The sequence below is a fragment of the Hyla sarda genome, chromosome 8 (assembly GCF_029499605.1).
Source record: "Hyla sarda isolate aHylSar1 chromosome 8, aHylSar1.hap1, whole genome shotgun sequence".
Classification (NCBI taxonomy): Eukaryota; Metazoa; Chordata; class Amphibia; order Anura; family Hylidae; genus Hyla; species Hyla sarda.
In genome coordinates, this window is record NC_079196.1 from 52190557 (window position 1) to 52211478 (window position 20922).

Below are 20922 nucleotides of genomic sequence, written 5' to 3' on the forward strand. Positions count from 1 at the left end.
CTGAGCATGAATACAAAACATTAGATTGCTTACCGGAAAACCCTTTTAAGACTTTCTATTACTAACTCTCTTGCTGCTGAGAGTAGCTGTAATGTGGTAGAGTAGCTGCAAGACTTACAGTTAATGATTCTCTGTCTTACCTAAGAACAGAGGAATTATTGAATATTTAGAGATATTACATGATAAGATGAAACAATGTCTAGTACAGTGTGTCCCAACCAGTTTGCCACCAGCTGTTGCAGAACTACAACTCCCAGCATACCCGGACAGCCAAAGGCTTTCCGGGCATGCTGGGAGTTGTAGTTTTGCAAAAGCTGGAGGCACACTAGTTGGGAAACACTGCTCTAGTACTATACTGTATGCTTAGTACACATAGCCCAAGCAGAGCGTATCTAAGTTGCCAGCAGATCTGATCATACATCTTCACCTTCTTCTCCCAAGCATACCAACTTTTTGTATTTTATATTGGTAACTCAGTGCACTCAATTTAGATTGTTATCTTTTAATATAATCTCTTCAATTGTTTTCCATCCATGAAATTAGAGAAATTAGCAGACCTACCTATACACGGTACTATAATAAAAGTCATTTCCTTTCTCATTCCGAGTCCCTCATGTTATAATAACTTTCTCTTTGGCTTATTTAACGCTAATATACTTGAATGTTAAGCAAAACAAAAGCCTCAAAATGAGACTCGATAATTACTTTTTAATCAAATGCAGATATATAGCGTTCTTTTTCTAAATATTCATGATCAGACACTTATCCTATATCCTGTGGATGCAGAATAAAACATCCCGAAGTGAAATGTTTAGTGAAACTGCTCGGATGCACTGTATACAAACTCATATGTTTGACCGAGAAAAGCACAAGACCCAAAAATAAAAATAAAAACCTAGTAGAAAAAAATTAGATAAAATTGAAGAAAAGAAAAGACAGAAGAGAAATAATGGCCTCTGTGTTCAGTTTGAATTAAAGGACAAAATGAGACCAAACTGTGATTAAAGGAGTAGGACAACATATCCCCCTTTATAAAGGTTAAAGGGGTACTCCACCCCTAGACATCTTATGAGATGTCTGATCGCGGGGGTCCCGCCACTGGAGATCGCCGGGATCTCGGCTGCAGCACCCCGCTGTCATTACTGAACAGAACAAACTCGCTCTGTGCATAAAGATGGGCGATACATATTGGCTGTCACGCCCCCTCCCATAGACTTGCATTAAGGGGGCGGGCTGTGACTTCACGAGGGGGCGGAGCAGTGACGTCAAGAGGCTTCGGCCCCTGTATTGCCCATCATTACGCACAGAGCGAGTTTGCTCTGTGCAGTAATGACAGCGGGGTGCTGCAGCCAAGATCCCAGGGGTCCCCAGCAGCAGGACCCCCACGATCAGACATCTTATCCCCTATCCTTTGGATAGGGGATAAGATGTCTAGGGGCCGAGTACCCCTTTAAGGGATAAGTGTCTGATGGCGGGGGGTTCAGCCGCTGGGACCCACCATGGGGATCTCCGCTCCGTGCAAGGAGACTGTTGACCACCGCATGAAGCGGTGGTCAACATGCTCCATCCATGTATCTCGGAGTCGGAGATACACCAATGCTGTATGTCCAGCTCTCCCATAGAGATGCATGGAGGGGCCATGTAGGCCACCACTTAGTTTGGGGATTGACACAGATTGTTCATGAGTAAGGGTCCCAGTGGTTGTACCCTTTGCGATCAGACACTTATCCCCTATCCTTTGGGTAGGGGATAAGTTGTCCTGCACCACAGTACTCCTTAAACTAGACATTAGACTCACCTGGCCCCACCTTGTCTGTGACTTCCATTAGAGAGCTTGGTGGGGGTGCTGGGTGTCAGACCACACTAATCTGATATTGATGACCTATCTTGAGAAAAGGTCTTCAATAAGTTTTGACTGAAAAACTCCATTTAAGTTAAGGAAGTGTCTGGTCAAAGGAAAACTTTCAAAAAGGGTTGGGGTGTCTTTAAAATAATTTAAAAAAAAGTTATACTCACCTACCTGACACTTCACCACTGCCAGCCCCCACTGCTCACTGATTTCTGGTGACATCTCATTATGCAAGAAATTCCTGCTCAGCCATTACTGGCGGAGGTGGGCCATTGCTGTCACCTATGATTGGCTGAGGAGACAAACATCACCAGAATGTAGTTGGCAGCAGGGACTAGGCACAGGTAGAGCATCAGTGGTGGGTGATTGGGCAGGTGAGTGTTTTTTCTATTTGTAGGTACCCTGGTTTCCTTTTCAATTTACAACATACCGATGGGTTCCTTAATTATAAAATTGCCACTCTGGTGTGTTATGCAATGTGACATTATATTGAGCGAACTCTGTACATTAATCCGTGCATTTCAATAGATACAGTACATCACTGTAGGACAGAAATGTACTTAAAGATTTGCTAGTGCCCGTTCCTACAGGCCATTTAGATAATCTCTAAACTCTAATGTTGCCAGTAAGTGTGACAATTTTATTACACAGTCGCTCCTCATTTCTGTGCCCAGCTGCTACAAAACATGAAAATACAACTGCTGTAGACATTATATATATGTATGAGGGTATAGCCCCCTACTGCAAGTCATTATGAATATGAGGAATGAAGAGTTAATTAAGGTGTATAAATGTACTTGGTATACAGTCTTATGTTTTTATATCTTTACAAAACTCCTCAAGACTCTTCAGTAAGAATCACCTAACTTCATAAAACACCAATGCTAAACCCACACAGCATTTTTTATGGCTTTTTTGTTTCTCTAGACCTCTATGGTAGAGAAACGCCAAGATTTTGTCCAAAAGAAACACCAACATCTACTATTTATCTACTATTTATAGTTAGGTTGCATGCTATTAAGCAAACATAACCACATGGTCTCACATTTACGGAGGTTGCAAACATAATTGCCACCCCACTTATGTAAATTGCTTTTCTTAAAGGGGTACTCTGCTGCTAAGCATTTGGAACAAACTGTTCCGAACGCTGGAGTCGGCGCTGGGAGCTCATGACATCATAGCCCCGCCCCTTAAATGTAAGACTTGAGTGACACCCGCTGTAATCTGTCCTTAACCGCATGTACTACTGCTCCCAACATGGAGCACACTCTGCTCCACGCTGGGAGCTGTAGTGCCTGCATTAATAGACAGATCGCATGGAGTGTCACTTCTGACACCTGTTGCGATCTGTCTATTAATGCAGGTACTACAGATCTCAGGATGGAGCAGAGTGTGCTCCATGTTGGGAGCAGTAGTACCTGCAGTTAAGGAAAGATCACAGCGTATGTCCCTCCTGACACCCGCTGTGGTCCTCCTGTATAATGTATAGATGCGGGTGGCCGGCCGCTTTTCTATGGTTCCCTGCACTGCTGTGTGTATATATATATATATATATATATATATATATATATATATACATACACACCTATTCATATTTTCCACAGAGAGGCGATATGTCAATTAGTACATGTACTACTACTCCCATCATGAAACAGTGTGTTCCATGCTGGGAGTAGTAGTACTACCTAAAAAATTTCAAAAATAAATAAAAGAAAGTGAAAGTTAAACACACACACACCTTATTCAACACATTATTAAAATACATTGTTAATAAAAAGTTTAACAAAATTAATTATAACAAACATATTATTTTTACATTTAAATGGCCCCTTTCTAAATTTTTATTAAGAAAAAACGCTGTGTGGCAAAATGGGTGTTTTTACTGACATTTTTGCAGGAAAAACCTCAGTGGAATCCTAGCCTAAAGATGGAGGGGACATAGCGGGGGTTGTTACGAGCCGCTCCAGGGGAGAGCCAGGCCCCGTATAGAAGATCCTGGATAGGGGGATACGTTTTTTGGCATGGGACTTCTTCTCTAAGTTTTTTTTTTTTTTTTGCCTGATTGAAAATGTATTTTATTTCCCACATTAGAATTTTAGTGAAATTTTTTTGCTCATAACCACTTTTTCATATAGTTGCATGATGGTGACTATGTACATTATTAGTAAAGTTTTTTTTTTTATTCACAACATGCCGTGTAAGAGAGATTTTGGTAGCATAGAAGCTGTTTGTGGTGTGCAGTACATACTTTTAACACATTCACGGAGTACATATTTTTAACACATTCATGGATGACGGCCAAATATTATCTGGCCTCTTTTTTAACGTTCTTGAAAGCTCCAACGCTTGTTGATGTAGCTCGGTTTGTGATATCTAAACTTTGCATAACTTGGTCTATTATTTTTACATTGGTTTTGTGTGTTAACCTTTTGCTTGTATAAGAGTTTTTGCGGCAAATGTTTTGTTTTAATGCATTTTCTAAAAATAATCCCTGTTTGTTTTGTGTCTTGTCAAGTTACATGATGGTGGACATGGCTGTCAACAGTCTGTCAGGACAACTTCAATTGTCTGGTTGTCTGTCTGATTTCAGGGACAATAAAGGGTTAAGGGTACATTTAAAGTCTACCTCCAATGATGGTCCCATTGGCAGGATATCAGTTAAAATTTTGTGGCAACCGCAGAGCCCGAGACTTGCCCTGAGAATAATACCATCTGGAGACGTATTTGCTGGAAGCTATATCCAAGTCTATGGGGCTTTCGGCATATCCCTCTCCAGATCACGTTTGTCTCTAACACCAAAGTTGTGGCAAAAGTTAAACAGATATCCTGCCGCTGGGACCATCATCAAAGGTATGCTTTAATTTGCACAATGTGCAATTGCTATAATTCAGTGGTTGTTCCTTTTTTTTTTTTTATTTCCAACTTAAATGGGCAATCCAGATATCTTGGATAGGGGATAAGATGTCTGATCGCGGGGGTCCTGCCGCTGGTAACTCCCACGATCTCCCTGCTGCACCAGCATTCATTTAAAAAGCGTTGAGTGCAGCGCCAGAGGCTCGTGACATCACGGTCACACCCCGCTCGTGACGTCATGGACATCACGCCCCCTCCCATAGACTTGCATCGAGGGGGCATGGCCATGACATCACGAGCAGGGCGTGGCCGTGACGTCACAAGCCTCCTCCCCGCATCGCTAGTCATCTGGCATGGAGCAAAGTTCGCTCCGTGCACCGGATGTCTGGGGTACCGCAGCCGAGATTGGTCATCTTACCCCCTTTGGATAGGGGATAAGATGTCTAGGGGCAGAGTACCCTTTTAAAACCAAATTTTTAAACCAATTATTTTATCCCTGTGCATAGAGGGATATATACAGTGGGGATCAAAAGTTTGGGAACCCCAGGTAAAAATTTGTATTAATGTTAATAAAGAAGCCAAGGAAAGATGGAAAAATCTCCAAAAGGCATCAAATTACAGATTAGACATTCTTATAATATGTCAACAAAAGTTAGATTTTATTTCCATCATTTACACTTTCTAAATAACAGAAAACAAAAAAATGGCATCTGCAAAAGTTTGGGCACCCTGCAGAATTTATAGCATGCACTGCCCCCTTTGCAAAGCTGAGACCTGTCAATGTCATGGATTGTTTTCAATCATCATCTGGGAAGACCAGGGGATGTCAATCTCAAAGGTTTTAAATGCCCAGACTCATCTGACCTTGCCCCAACAATCAGCACCATGGGTTCTTCTAAGCAGTTGTCTAGAAATCTGAAACTGAAAATAGTTGACACTCACAAAGCTGGAGAAGGCTATAAGAAGATAGCAAAATGTTTTCAGATGTCAATATCCTCTGTTCGGAATGTAATTAAGAAATGGCAGTCATCAGGAACAGTGGAAGTTAAAGCAAGATCTGGAAGACCAAGAAAAATATCAGACAGAACAGCTCGCAGGATGGTGAAAAAAACTATTCAAAACCCACAATTGACTGCACAATCCCTCCAGAAAGATCTGGCAGACACTGGAGTTGTGGTACACTATTCAACTATAAAGAGATACTTGTACAAAAAGAGTCATCAGAAGAAAACCTCTTCTACATCCTCAGCACAAAAATCAGCGTTTGAACTTTGCAAATGAACATATAGACAAGCCTGATGCATTTTGGAAACAAGTTCTGTGGACCGATGAGGCTAAAATTTAACTTTTTGGCCGGAATGATCAAAGGTACGTTTGGAGAAGAAGGGGAACAGAATTTAATGAAAAGAACCTCTGTCCAGCTGTTAAGCATGGGGGTGGATCAATCATGACAGTGGTACAGGGAACATCTCACGAGTAGAAGGAAAAATGGTTTCAATAAAATTTCAGCAAATTTTGAATGTTAACTTGATGCCATCTGTGAAAAAGCTGAAGTTAAAGAGAGGATGGCTTCTACAAATGGATAATGATCCTAAACACACCTCGAAATCCACAGGGGATTACATCAAGAGGTGTAAACTGAAGGTTTTGCCATGGCCTTCACAATATCCTGCCCTCAACATAATTGAAAATCTATGGAAAGACCTTAAAAGAGCAGTGCGTGACAGACAGCCCAGAAATCTCAAAGAACTGGAAGACTTTTGTAAGGAAGAATGGGCAAAGATACCTCAAGCAAGAATTGAAAGACTCTTGGCTGGCTACAAAAAGTGTTTACAAGCTGTGATGCTTGCCAAAGGGGGAAGTACAAGATATTAACTCTGCAGAGTGCCCAAACTTTTGCACATGCTATTTTTTTGTTTTCTGTTATTTTGAAAGTGTAAATGATGGAAATAAAATCTAACTTTTGTTGACATATTATAAGAATTTATAATCTGTAATTTGATGCCTTTTGAAGATTTTTCCATCTTTCCTTGGCCTCTTTATGCACATTAATACAAATTTTTACCTGGGGTGCCCAATCTTTTGATCCCCACTTAACTTTTATTTTTAGGAGGCGCAGTGTGTCTTACCCTCTGCTTGGGTCACATTTTTCACAATTACTTTGATGCATATTTACATGAAAAAATATACTTTAACTTGAAATTGCATGAAAGTTTTATAAAAGGCTGAGTTGCATTTTATTTATGTGCCAGACATCTAGTGTCAGAAAATATATAGATGTTTAACACTGAGACCCCAACTAATGAAAAGTTTTGACATGTCTGCGTGACATGTTAATTTTTTTTTCTAAATGACAGTAACGCTTTATTATGTATATGTATCAAACATGTATATAAATATAAATTTTCTCTGTTTCCTTTTAAGGATTATGATGTCTTAAACATACATGATGCAGGCAACATGCGTGTGGACAAAGGTAGACAGCATTGTAATATTTTTGAACCTCGCAGAAATACAGGTAAGTTGTACAATCAATCAATGTATGGCAATTTTGCAACCCCTCATGGATTTCTTGCAGGTCACTTTCTGTGGAGCATACATCAGCTAATTATTACTGGAAGGATTTTATGATTTTAAATAGAAGTAATTTACAAATCTGTTTAACTTTCTGGCACTAGTAGAAAACATTTTTTCCTCCGGAGTACTCCTTTAAATGCTCCAGCCCCGTATTGAATAAAAACATGCATGGAGTGTCCAGCTGTACGAGCATAAAAGCTGATATTAGAAACATTCTTTTAGTTTGAGTAGCATGTGGCACAATCTCTACCAGCTCTGATCTCACATATATAGCATCATACTTCTGTTTATAGATTGTAGTATCATCTTTAGGAAAATATCATTTTAAAGCCGTTAGAAGTTGCTATTTTAGTTTTTACTTTTCTATGCAATCTTGAAATTCTCTGCACAAAGTTTTTCCTCTCCCAGTTCCAAAAATGAGCAGCTAGTAGGGATTGGCAAGAAAAAAGAACACGCAAATAGAAAAGTTAGTGCAGCACTTTTCAGAATAAGAACTCCTTGGTTGTTTGTATTGCAGAAAACTGCTGTAAAAACATAAAACCATCAGTGAATAAAAAATGAAAAAACCTTTGCAGAAAATAGATCAATATGTTTCTGGCTCTGCTAGGACTTAGTCAAAACATACTAATCCCTCTGGTCGCTCCTGGTTTTATTTTCATCAAGTGAAGCCACTTAATACTGTGCACAGGCCGCTGCAGCCAGTCAATGCCCTCAGCAGTCATGTGCAAGAGGAAGCCAGTGATTGGCTGCAGCAGCTCGTGCATGGTGTGGAGTGGTGGGACAGAACTGAGAGTGAGAAGAGGATAATGGTCCGGGCTTCTGTTGTAGGACCTGACCATGAAAGTAAATGGGTACACTTCTTGGCTACACTACTTCTATAGTTCTATAGTTTGGCTGATGTCCAGTAGACAGACCCCCATGTTTCACATTACCTGCAACTAAGGATGATTTATATTTTGGAGAATCAGTGGTAATATGGCAATATAACAAAGATCATAAAGGTCAACTGGCTACATATCTAATTTGGTGGCCCAGAAGTGACTATTAAGCCTAGCAAGGATGTTATCAAAAGTGATGTTTATCAAAACACTGTGAGAAGCCGATGATTACGAGCATGATGAAAATGTGGACATAAGAAGAGCTTGCATAGCCTCCGGCTGTTTGGCTGTATCAAAATGATGCTAATGAACTTGTTTCAATGTTATGATGGAATTTAGTGATGCTTCCGATCAGATTTCGCCTCCAGCTCTAATCATACGTAATATGAAACTTTGGGTAGGAAGGCTCTACTGCTTAATGTAATTTAAGGAATGAAGATCAAAAGTAATGAGAACATAATCAAAATTGCATGCTATGGATAAATAAAAATATTAATATAATATCACAATATAATTAACATGGGCTATTACCTAATTTATAAGACAAATATAGAAGGTGTTCAGGGAAAGTATAAAGGATTCGTGTACACATTGGTGGCTATTGCTAATAGTTGATCATCAAGTCCAAGGAATAAAGGAGATTTCTGGAGATTAAAGAAAGAAGCCAACTTGGTCATATACTTACACTTAGAATCCTTGCTGTTCCTTTGCTTCTGGTCCACTGCAAAATCTTTTGGAACTGCGTCCATATTGGTATCAAGTACTCAGACGAATGGCTAAAGCCAGAAAGCTTGCATCGTTCCTGTAGCTTAATCCCTTCCTGACCAGGCACATTTCACATGTCTACAAAGATGGACAGCCAGGCCTTTCGTAGTCTATGGACAGTCAGCAAGTGGTTAAAGGGTAGGCTGACCATATATCCTTGAGACAAAAACTGGACATTTTAAATGCAATAACGAGACGGGGTTATATATAGTTGTACTGTCTTTAATTATAGTTGTGAGCCCCTATACTGCACACATAAAAAAATTGTAGGCCCCATATACTGCCCCCATATATAGTTGTAGGCCCCCATACTGCCCCAATTTAGTTATAGGTCGCTATACTGTCCTCATATTTAGTTTTAGCTACCTGTACTGCCCAACATATACTTATAGGTCTCCTCTGTGTCCCCATTTAGTCGTAGGCCCCCTCTCCTCTATGCCCCCATATATAGTAGTACCTGTATGAGAGTAGAACATGGAAGACAGTACCTCGTGTATTACCCTGGCATTCAGAGACCCTCAAGGGTCAGGGGTCCACACAGATAGAAGTCTCTGCAAGACGTAACATGAAAAAATGCACCTATCACCCCTATTGATGGGGTATAAAATGATGTGGAAATGCTGCTCAGCCCAGTGGGTCACAGGAGAGGGGCAACCTGTCCTGTAGAAAGTAGTACAGAGGTGAAGAAAGGAGACCCTTTTAACGTCAGATTCTGCTTATCTGTAATGTTCGTTTTTCTGTTTTAGCATTTTTCTGTTTTAGGCCCTGTTCAGACGTAGTTTTTTCATACATTATCGGTTTTCTGTGCTTTCCTTTTCAGGCATGGAAGAGTTAAGCCTTTCACCCATGTGCTAGGCGGGTGTGGCTATATAACTCCAGCTCAGTCTATATGCTAGTTGCTGGTTATTTAGTGCAAAACACTTTGTCTGCTTGTGCAATAATGCTGCTATGATGTCTGTGCATTATACTTCTATGTCTGCTTGAGCATTTACCTTCTATTTATCTTGTTATATGATCTGAGTTTTTAGCCATGGTTAAATAGTATTTTATTGTAGTTTTTAGTCTTTTACATTTGTCGGTTTTAGGATGTATGTCTATTCTGCTTTGTCGGTGTTGACACTGTTAGAATCCTATTCTGCGTTCCTCCCCTTAGTGGAGTTTGGTTTTGAAATATATCCTGTTTTGTGTCTTGTGTAATATCCTATCTAGTATCCTGACCTGAGTTCCCCTACATTGTAGAGTTTGGTTTTCTTGTATCCATGTTTATGAAGTTTCATGTATTATATTTCTGTTTCCTACTGGGTCAGCATCCTGATCACATGGTGGAGTGTGCCCGCTGGCCAGTAGTCTATTTGACTTTATTATAATGGCTACTCCTTTTGTGGAGTGGAGTGTCCCGTTCGTTTGTTCTGTGTCCCAGTGTGAACAGTGTCCTATGTTACCTGATCAGTTTTGTGCTTTACCTCTCAGTTCTTCCGTCCATCCCCTGCATTTCCTGGATTCTGCTGTATTCCTGTTCCATACCTAGTCTTGTTCATTTTATCATATCTGCCGTTTATCTGATATCTGGTTTATGAACTGTTTGTTTATACACTATATTCTGCCCTGTTAGTATTTGTATCCTATCTGGTATATCTGGTTGTCTGGTAGTTTTTCCATTTCTGTTTCTGGCCTGTGATCAACTATGTATGTTATTTGTTTTTTCGCCACTGCACTGTAGCACAGGGAGGGACCGGCTCCAAGTTGTCGATCCATCACTTAGGATGGATCGGCAAATAGGCAGGGAGAGTGTTTTTAGGGTCAGTTCAGGGCTCATTCACCCTGTCCCCCCAGTCGGTCATGACATAAAAAATGGATTCCAAGTCAGGAGTAATGTTCAAATTCAAAAAGAACTTGGATAAAACAAGGACTAATGACTTGTTTCTGGGTCACTCACCCCTTCTTCAGATTGGTATGACTAGGTAGAAGATGGTAAAATAAATGCTAAACAGTGAGAGACCACAAAACGTGGAACACACACAGCCCATTTGCAAATGATCGCATAATTTAGAACAGTAACCACATATGTTTACTTTAATGACCAATATAACTAATAATATCATAATACAGTGCCCATATACCGGTCACACATCAGTAATACAGTGGTGCAGGGTATAATCCTACTGTAGACCTTATATACTGTACAGTTCCATGACTTGTCCCTGTAGAGTTTGGTGCCCATCGTAGTGCACCATGGAATAATAATGTCCACTTTAGTTCTTATCACAAAAATAGAAGCTCCTTAATGACCACATAGCTGACATGCTCCTTTGTGTATTAGACAGTACTAGTGCCCCCTACCCTACAGTAATGGTACCCCTTCAATTCTATACACCCGCTCAATTGTAATACCCCTTATAGCCCTCACTCAGCAGTGGTGCCCCCTAGTGCTATTACTAAGTGCCTTAATAGCACTCCTTTTGTGCCACCTTCTCTGCAATAATACCGATTAGGGCACCCACACATCAAGTGACCCCACTCAGCAATAATGCCCCTTAGTGCTGCCACTCAACAATAATGCCCCCTTAGTGTACCCCACTCAGTAACTGTGCTCCCTTTAGTGACCTCCATTCAGCAATGAGGAGATTCCCCACTCAGTACTTGTGCCCCCTCAGTGCCTTTAATCTTTAATGAGACATAATACCAATTATTGTTCTTCCCTCAAATTGAGTGTCCCTTACTGCTTTATACTTAGTAATGGTGCCTCCCCCACTCAGTACTGTTTCTCCCTTAGTACTACCCAATGAGCAATGGTGAAGCTTTGTGCCCCCCATTCAGTAATAATGCCCTTTAGTGCCTTCCACTCGGTCCTGGTGTAACGCTGCTGTTTGTAAACCACCAGCATACCATGTGCCCTGGGTCTTACCTGCACTGTGCGACATTCTGGGTGCCATGTTCATGTTGTATCTCCTGGACTTCCTGCTCTGATGTTTCTGCCATTGCTGCAGTTTCCCGTCTGTCCTCTAGAGGCTGCGTGCGAGCACTGGATGAGACTTATAGGGCCAGTGTGCACTCCCTATTAGATTCCCAGCTAATTCCTGCCAGGCACCACCTATATGAAGAGGCCACACCTGATGTTCCGGGCCTTAGCAAGATTGTGCATTCTGCTTATATCTGTCTGCATTACTAGTTCTCAGGCTGATCTGTATACGGTCTCTGATACATTGCCTGTCTATTGGACTTTGTATGCACCTTGTAAATAAACACCATCAGCAAGTGTAAGTTTACCCCATTCTGCCTGCCCCCCCCCCCCCCCCCCCTATCATTAAATTAGTTTCCTGCTGGTTTTAGAAAATTGTATATTGGCTGGGATCAAACTATAACTTTATTCTAACTAAAATGAGATTATAGTGAAACGTGGCAGGATTCTTATATTTCCCTACAGTTCCCATGAGTCATAGTTGCCATGTGATATAATCACACAACTGCATTGCATTGGTCATTTGGAAGGCACATATATAACAACATATGAGCTTTTATTTTCTTGGGTGTTAGTAAAAAAAAAAAAAAAAAAAAAAAAAGAACATCTTGGATCTCACACAAAATCCTAGCACATAAACCTAATTTGATAGGTGACTCCAGAGTCACATTATCATATCTGTAGTGAATTAAAGCTCTTATCTTCGTAATTGGATGTTAATGGTATTATAGATGCTTTTTTCATAGTCTCTTTCATCTTAAAATCATTGCTTGTACCTTGTTATCGGAAAGTTAAATGCTTTAGTAACACATCACGTCTCATCTCCTAGTTATGAATGATATTGTTTACGGTGCTGGATCATGAAATCCATTACAAAGATTAGGAACATTGGCCAAACAAGAGTCTGAAGGTATCCATACACATTAGATTTAATGAAAAGGGACATTTTCGACCAAAATGTTAGGTGAAATTTAAAGTGTTCCTCCCATAAAAATTTTTTTTTTTGACATGTCACAGAGACATAGTAAGTAAGAGACATATGTCAAAAGTTTTGATCGGTCGGGGTCTCAGTGCGGAGAGCACTACCACCGTATGTATCATAGTGCTACTCAGCCAATCACTGGCTGGAGCGGTGTCCTGCCTCAGCCAGTGATTGGTTGAGCCACACTGTGACAAATTGACCCCCAGCACCAGAAGAGGAGCATGATGGCACCAGAAGCAATGATACCAAGGCAGTAGTGGAGTGTAGGGAGGTAGGTATGTGTTTATTTTTTTTAAAGTCCTGTGTCTGAGCATGTTTGTGTAAAAAAAAAAAAAAAAAAAAAGCTTACAGCCAGAGTACCCCTTTAAACAATACTCTTATGATTTTTTCCAGTGTTTTTAGATTTGGGGTACATTACTGGACAGTGTAAATTGTTAGACAGCATACTTACATTATCATTGTGTGATGTAAAATTATTTGACAGTACATTCTCTTGTAACAGGCCCAGGACATTTTTATGAAAAAAACTTGAGGACAACAAGAAGACGTTGTCAACAGCCTAAAACATTGAACAGTCCTGAGGACAATCTGTACTACAACCAAATTAATGTGAGTGCAACGGGGGTAGACATAGTGTGGAGGCTGGAGTATAGAAGCGGGAGCCAATACTCCATCTGTACAGAGAAAGTGCACCCACATTTTAAATGTGTTGAAACTTATCCTGTTATCATCTCACATTTAATCACTAGTACATTTTTGGAGAAATAAAAATTGCCAAGCTGGTATGGATTGGCCCCAATATGGTTAAATCCTTTGGCTACCAGAAGATCATCTCCTGGGTCAGACTTTCAAATGATAGAAAATAAAGAGTATTTTTGGTAGTATAGGCAGATGGAAAAAAAAATGACAATTTTTCTAAAAAAGTAAAGTTGTAGAAATTGCTGTCATATTTTTTTCATGGCCATTTGGAATTACAGTCCTTTTTCATACTAATGTGTGCTATATACTATATTTATGTGTGCACCTTGAGCTTTTCCATAATGTCATGCCTTATTGAAAAAACGTATCTTGAATTTACTTTGTTTCTTTGATTCATGTCAGTTTAATGTTGTACTTGTACATGTTTTACCATCCTTTGAACTTCTGCAATCTTTTCTGTTATTTTGGCTGTTTAAATTTTTTCATGTGTACATATATTATTTTTGTTTTACTGACAAATAATAAGAGGGAGGTTTGAAAAGATATAAATGGGGAAACAGCATAAACCACCAGTCTGAGAGAGTGACACATTTCAAATGCAGGGCTTATCCTACAGTTTATTGTTAAGACTTCTGTATTCACATTGGCACAAAATTAAACAATACCTGCTTATCCAGCACTAACTAAACACTTTAAGGTTATGTTCACATGGCAGAATTTCTTCACTGAATTCTGCATGAAAATTCTGCAGTTAATTCAACAGAAATTAATTGCCCATTCACTTCAATGGAATTCCTGCAGTGGAAATTCTGCAGCAGAAATTCTGCTGTGTGAATTAGACAGTGGAATCCCATTGTAGTGTATTTTCTAATTTCATGCAACATTTTCATGAGAAATTCCATGCAGAAATTCTGGCGTGTAAACATAGGGGGCCTTCACTCTCCAAGTGGCTTACTACTGGCCACTCAACAAAACAAACTTTAAAGGTGTTTTTGACAATTGTGCTTTTGTGTTTTACAATCTTTTTATTGGGTTTTTCAAAACATAAACAGAACAGACATTTATAGCATAGAGTTAAACAGTCATGACATCTCTTACATGGGGGGATCCGTCACATAATACAATATACATGCATATTACAAGGATATTATTGCAAGATTATGCGTATGCGACAATCAACCCTTCAATAGTAAGTTATGTAGAACAACTAGGAACTATTGAGTCCAAGGTAGGACTAGAGTAACGATGGAAACATAAAGTAACCAGCTGTATTCAGCACCTGTGCTGAGCAGGGTTTATCTGAATACCTGTCATGGCCCACCACCAATCCTGCCTTTCATTACATGAAGAAAACATGCCTGAAATAGGACTCATCAAAAGTTAAGTTTTGCTACAGATTAAAATCTTTCCTCGATTTGCCATATCTTATGAAAACTTGAGGCCAACTTTAAACCTGGAGTGGTCAAGGAAGGGGATGAAAGGCCCCACTACCATGCCTGCCTCTCATCCCCTAAAATTGCAAGCCCAATAACAGCACGTACCAAATTTCCTAGCAAGCTATGTTTTGCCGGTGATATTAATTATTTCCCAGATTCCCTATATCTCACTCAACTTTCCCTGGATGAGATATGCGCTCTCTGGAACCTGGCTTCTACATATGACAGGTATCTTGGGGTAATATAGCAACCTCTAAACACCATTCCTGTCTCACAATAAATATATATATTTATAACGTAGGATTTCTAAATTGACTAATCCATCATTTGCATAGTATTTCCTTTTGATAATGTTATTTCTGATGTTTCTGTATCTTGGGATCCTCCTGCAGCCCTTACATTTAATTGAATAAATACTGAGTCCTCCTGTTTACTTGATGGTGTTGAGGATCGCCGCGTGCGCCTTTTAATAGGTCTTCAACCTTTCCCTCCTCCCTCCATTGTAACAGCCCATCTCTCCATCCCCTCTCTTAGCACTGTGCCGGCTGAACATGTGCCTATGCCCTTTATCTGTTGCTTTCATATCAGGATGTCTCCTTTCACGGTGAATAATTGATGTGGTTTATCAAAGAAAACCAACATGCATGCTTCATCAGGCTCACTTGAACCCTTTGATCAAAAAAATTATGCTTTGACTTGTGATATTATCAGCATCTGCTCGCATTCAACACAAAATCACTTTGAATTAAAAATTAACGACTCCCTGCTTAGCTTCTGAAAGCGTGTTCTTGGTCCTTCCCGCAGGGAACACTGGAATATCAAGGGAGCAAGCGGAAGCCGAGAAAACTTGGGTAAATATCTACGCTCATTCTAAGCATTGTAAATGCACATCCTTTTGTGAAATGGTAAATTTTTTAAACATTGAAATTGTTGAATATTGGCCCCCTGGATGTGTATCTGACTTTTTACTAACACGTGTAGAGTCACCCACCTATAAAGGTGAGCTGAGAATTGGCTATAGATGTAGCTGAGGTGGCAAAAGGGAGCAAGTACTGTTTTAGTAAGGGTGAAAAAGATGCTGAGGGTATAGACTGGCAATAAAAGATATACGTCGGGCACCACTATAAACTAGGATTCTGTATGCACTTGCCAGAGGTGAAGCATTTTCAGGAGAATGCACAAAAATGGGGGTGCTCTGTTTCAGTCTAATTGTCTATAGTGCAATCTTGGTATAAAGAATGAAAAAACGGCACTCACCGTGAGTACTGACAATCAGGGGAGTGAAAATCAGTGTGGTCGCTGATTTTCACTCCCCCGTTTGTCTGTACGCAGCTCCCCGCACCATGTTTGCTGTGCACTGAAGAAAATAAAGCCTAAATAAGTTCGCAACATCTGGTGAGTGCCGTTTTTACATTAATGCTAAGGGTGTGTTCACACAGGCATTAACTGCACACTTTTTGATGCGTAAACAGTGAAGATTGTTGCACACAATACCAAGGTGTTCAGATATTTTTAGAAATGTTAATTATACTTTATTTGGTAAAACTTGATATCAGCTTGCTGTATGGATGAAAGGTAAACTCTTAGCAGGTTAGGACTGGTTTTATATCCCTAAAGTTTGACATATTTATGGTTTCTCAGAGAAATGGTACAAGCTCAGTTGGTGCTCAAATCCTTGCCATTCTGAAATCTGGGAAACAGGGGTAACAACTTCTAGGAGTACTGCAGTGAAAATAGTACTATTTGCTGATCAGAAAAGACAGAATAGAACTGTAACTACTTGGAATAGCACAAAGGCATAGAATCACAATAAGGAAATACAATATATTTGTTATATCTGCACATGGTCTGCGTCATGTATTGCACTATATTGCACTATGAGCCAATAGGGTCATTGACTGTGATAGTGAACGACTAGGGAGTGCACTCAGCTTTTTCTGATATTTTCATTCATCTTTATAGAGAGTGACATGCCTGGATCCTCTAGTTCTCTGAACCAGGGGTCACAGAAGTTGGACATCCATTTATTTATCTTTGCTTTGCACCTTTGTTCTAGTAAACAGCAGATAACGATTTGATACTATAGAATGTTTAGGTGAAGCATAAAAAGACACTGAGGAAGTTCAAAACCAAAGGGAGCTGTCCAGCACAGTACACAATCGTATGATCAGATTCTCCTAAATAACGGGCCCACAAGCATGAGGATGTTCCCTTCCTATATACGTGCAGGGACAGACAAAGTCAAAACAATAAAATAGAAAACAGTCGGAGTCAGGGAACAGCTGAAGGCACAAAAAACTAACAGAAATAAATCTAGACAAACACACAGTAAAGTGAGGTCAGACAAGCCAGGGTCGATAACCGGAGAAAGCTGAGTACCAGAACACTAAGCAGGAGAGAAGTCAAAAAGCTGAACCAAAGATCAAAACCTGAAATCAGAAACACTATAAGATTGCTGGTTACTAAACTGAGTCTCACTGGCTGAGTGAGCTGGATAGAGTGAGATGGACTTAAGTAGCTAAGCTCACAGGTGCAGGCTCCGCCTGGTTAGCTACTCACAGCCCAGATTGGCTAGGGCATAGCCAAGCAACCAGGCCAAGCCAAAACTCAGAGAAGTTTAACCCTTTGGGTCAAACACAGACGATTCATTACACAGATTTACTGCCTAGGAAGTTTGTAAAAAAAAAAAAAAAAAGTTTGTAACAAAAAAAAAAAATATTAAAGTTATTATATGTGTGCCATTTTTATAGGGCACTTATAAATATACATATGATGATACTTTAGCATGCAGTAAGTTTTGTAGGATAGACAGACTGCCAATTGGCATGCAGATGCAAAGGAGCGCTGTGAACATACGTTGCAGCATGTACCAGATGAACTTGTGTCGTTTGGTATAGTGTAGTGGTCTCCAAATTGTGGACCTCTAGATGTTGCAAAACTACAACTCCTAGCCAACGGCTGTCTGGACATGCTGGGTGTTTTTTTTGGAACATCTGGTGGTCCACAGTTTGGAGACCAAAGGTATGGTGTATGTATAGTTAACTTCAGGCACAAACAAATACAAAATAAATCCTCCATGTCCAGCGCTAACTACACAAAATCTTACCTTTCTGTACAGGTGGCTTACTACCAGCCACACACTACTACCAGACACCCAACACAAAGTGTGTTACTTACACAAGGTATATGTCCCATTTTTAAGGCTTTCCACCTCAGGAGTTGCTTACACTTTTGTAAGTGGAGTATTAATCTGCCTCAGCACCTGTGCTGACTTGCGGCCTACCTGAAAACCTGAAGTGGCCCAGGAAGGGAATAAAAGGCTCAATAACAGTATTATCAAATTTCTTAGCAAAATAAGTTTCAACAGGGATTTTAACTATATCTTGATCCCCTATATGTCACCCAACTTTCCCTGGATGAGATATGCGCTTCTTGAAACCTGGTAGCTACATACATTACGCCCCCTCCCATAGAAATTAATGGAGGGGGCGTGGCGTGACCTCACGTCCCCGTCTCGGAAGCCCGGCGGTTTCCGTAACTGCAGACACAGTTACGCATAGAATGCAGGCTGCTGCAGGGAGATTGCGGGGGTCCCAGAGGCGGGCCCCCCACGATCAGACATCTTATCCCCTATTCTTTCGATAGGGGATAAGATGTTTTTGCCCGGAATACCCCTTTAATAGTGTTACAGGGATTGGATTAACCCCTTAACCACGCAGGACGTAAATGTACTTCCTGGTGAGGTGGTACTTAACACACCAGGACTTACATTTACGTCCTAAACATAACCGCGAGCATCGGAGCGATGCCCGGATCATGCACGGCAGGTCCCGGCTGCTGATCGCAGCCAGGGACCCGCCCGTAATAAAGCTCTGTTTTTTTCCCCAAAATAGATCTGAGCCCAATTCTTTTAAATAGGAGAGAGTGATAACACCAGACACAGCCCATGGGCAAAGTGGCAATGTTTCATTAAAATAAGTAAATAAGAAAATAAATAATAATTATAATTAAATATAAATATATAATGTATATCTTTTTTTCTTAAAATTTTTATTGTTTTTTAATGTTAGTAGATGCAACATATTTCTAAAGAAGGGGATTATTAGACATGCATACAGGAAAAATTATAATAGGAGCAGTCCTAGGAGGTTTTAAAGGGGTACTCCCGTGGAAAACTTTTTTTTTTTTTTTTTAATCAACTGGTGCCAGAAAGTTAAACAGATTTGTAACTTACTTCTATTAAAAAATCATAATCCTTCCAGTACTTATTATGGGCTATATACTACAGAAGAAATGCTTTTCTTTTTGGATTTCTCTGATGTGACAACCTCAATGCTCTCTGCTGACATCTCTGTCGATTTTTGGAACTGTCCAGAGCAGGAGAAAATCCCCATAGCAAACATATGCTCTGGACAATTCCTAAAATGGACAGCAGAGGTCAGCAGAGAGCACTGTGGTCATAACATCAGAGAAATCCAAAAAGAAAAGCATTTCCTCTGTAGTATACAGCCCATTAAATGTATTGGAAGGATTCAAATTTTTTTATAGAAGTAATTTACAAATCTTCAATGCAGTAGAGAATAGAATAACATCGGCACTCACCGGTCTTCTCTTAAAAAAGGCTTCTTTATTGATACATACTCACAACATGAAATGCAGTAAGGGAGAGGGACCCGTGCAGGGGGGGTACGTAGTAGGCGACAGATTCTGTTTCACTCGTTATACGAGCTTCATCCGGCCATATCTACCTGGATTTCTGTGCTGCTTCTTATACAGGTGGGCGGCCAATCGTGAATGCTCTGGACCGCCCTCCTCTTCTGATGCACCTGGTGAGTTCTCGTTAGAGTCTCACCATTGGCTAACCATCGCCATTTTTGTAAGTGCATCATTATAAGAAAGCATATACTAAGACATGTGCATGTTAAAAACTGAAAATTTAAAAACATGGTGCATAATCATTTAAAAACATGGTGCACAAATCTGTTTAACTTTCTAGCACCAGTTAATTAAATGTGCTGAGGAAAAGTTTTCCACTGGAGTACCCCTTTTAGGATTCATGAAGTTTGCTGCTCCCAGAAAAATCCTGAAATCTCTGTTTAGTAATTGTCTATGTAATTTACTATTACTTGCTATGTCCCCCTTGTCTGTTTTAGCCAAATCAAAGTTTTAGATGGAGAAGACGAATATTATAAACTATTATCAGCTGTTGACTCAATACCTGAAGAGGACCTGTCAGTCTGCTCTCCATTGATGGGGAAGGGAGAAAGGTTTTTTGCCTCTAGCTAAAGTTCTGTACATTTACCTGGACTCACTCAACAAAGGTAAGAATATTTTTTATTTACTCCTGGGATAACAGTTTTTTTTTTTTTAGAATAGTTAAATTCTCGCACAAATAACGGTAGTCCGACACGGACCTGTTACTTCAAAAAAATGGTATAGATGACAGTGGAAGCTGATATAAACTCTATGCGGGAGGTTTATCAAAACCTGTGCTGAGGAAAAGTTGACCAGTTGCCTAGCAACCAATAATTTTTAGAGGCCTTTTCAAAAATGAAAGAAACAATCTGATTGGTTGCTATGGGCAACTGGTCAACTTGTCCTCTACACAAGTTTTGATAAATCTCCCCCATATGTAGGGGGTCTGATTTACATCAAGGTAAACAGACTACCATTTGCAAAAGTATATATTTTTATTCTCCTATATAAAATTCCCAATTATTCTAAATTCAATATATCAATACAAGTAAATAAGGTTTAGTTTAGAGCCCTGCACGGGACTGTTTTTTTAATCCCACTCCCGGTGAATTTCTGCTCACTACTGCCCACTCCCGCAGGGTGTTTTCTCCAGTTTCCTTTTTATAAAACCATGGATTTGTCCAAGATGAAGCACAGGCATGGACAAAGTCCAATAAGTGAGGGTGGGC

General features: G+C 40.0%; 1 protein-coding gene across 10 annotated transcripts in view; it reads left to right on the top strand.

Moving 5' to 3' along the window:
• Positions 1–20922, top strand: part of MYO3B (myosin IIIB) — a 523821-nt gene that overhangs the window by 453420 nt on the left and 49479 nt on the right. For 9 of the 10 annotated variants that reach the window (XM_056536145.1, XM_056536147.1, XM_056536146.1 and 6 more), the window contains 4 exons: positions 7127–7220; positions 13366–13472; positions 15803–15849; positions 20152–20319. In XM_056536145.1, coding sequence (XP_056392120.1) covers positions 7127–7220; positions 13366–13472; positions 15803–15849; positions 20152–20284 — 381 coding nt within the window. In that variant the 3' untranslated portion in view covers positions 20285–20319. Of the gene's footprint in view, positions 1–7126; positions 7221–13365; positions 13473–15802; positions 15850–20151; positions 20320–20922 lie in introns of those variants that run through there. The other variant, XM_056536153.1, reaches the window with a different exon arrangement.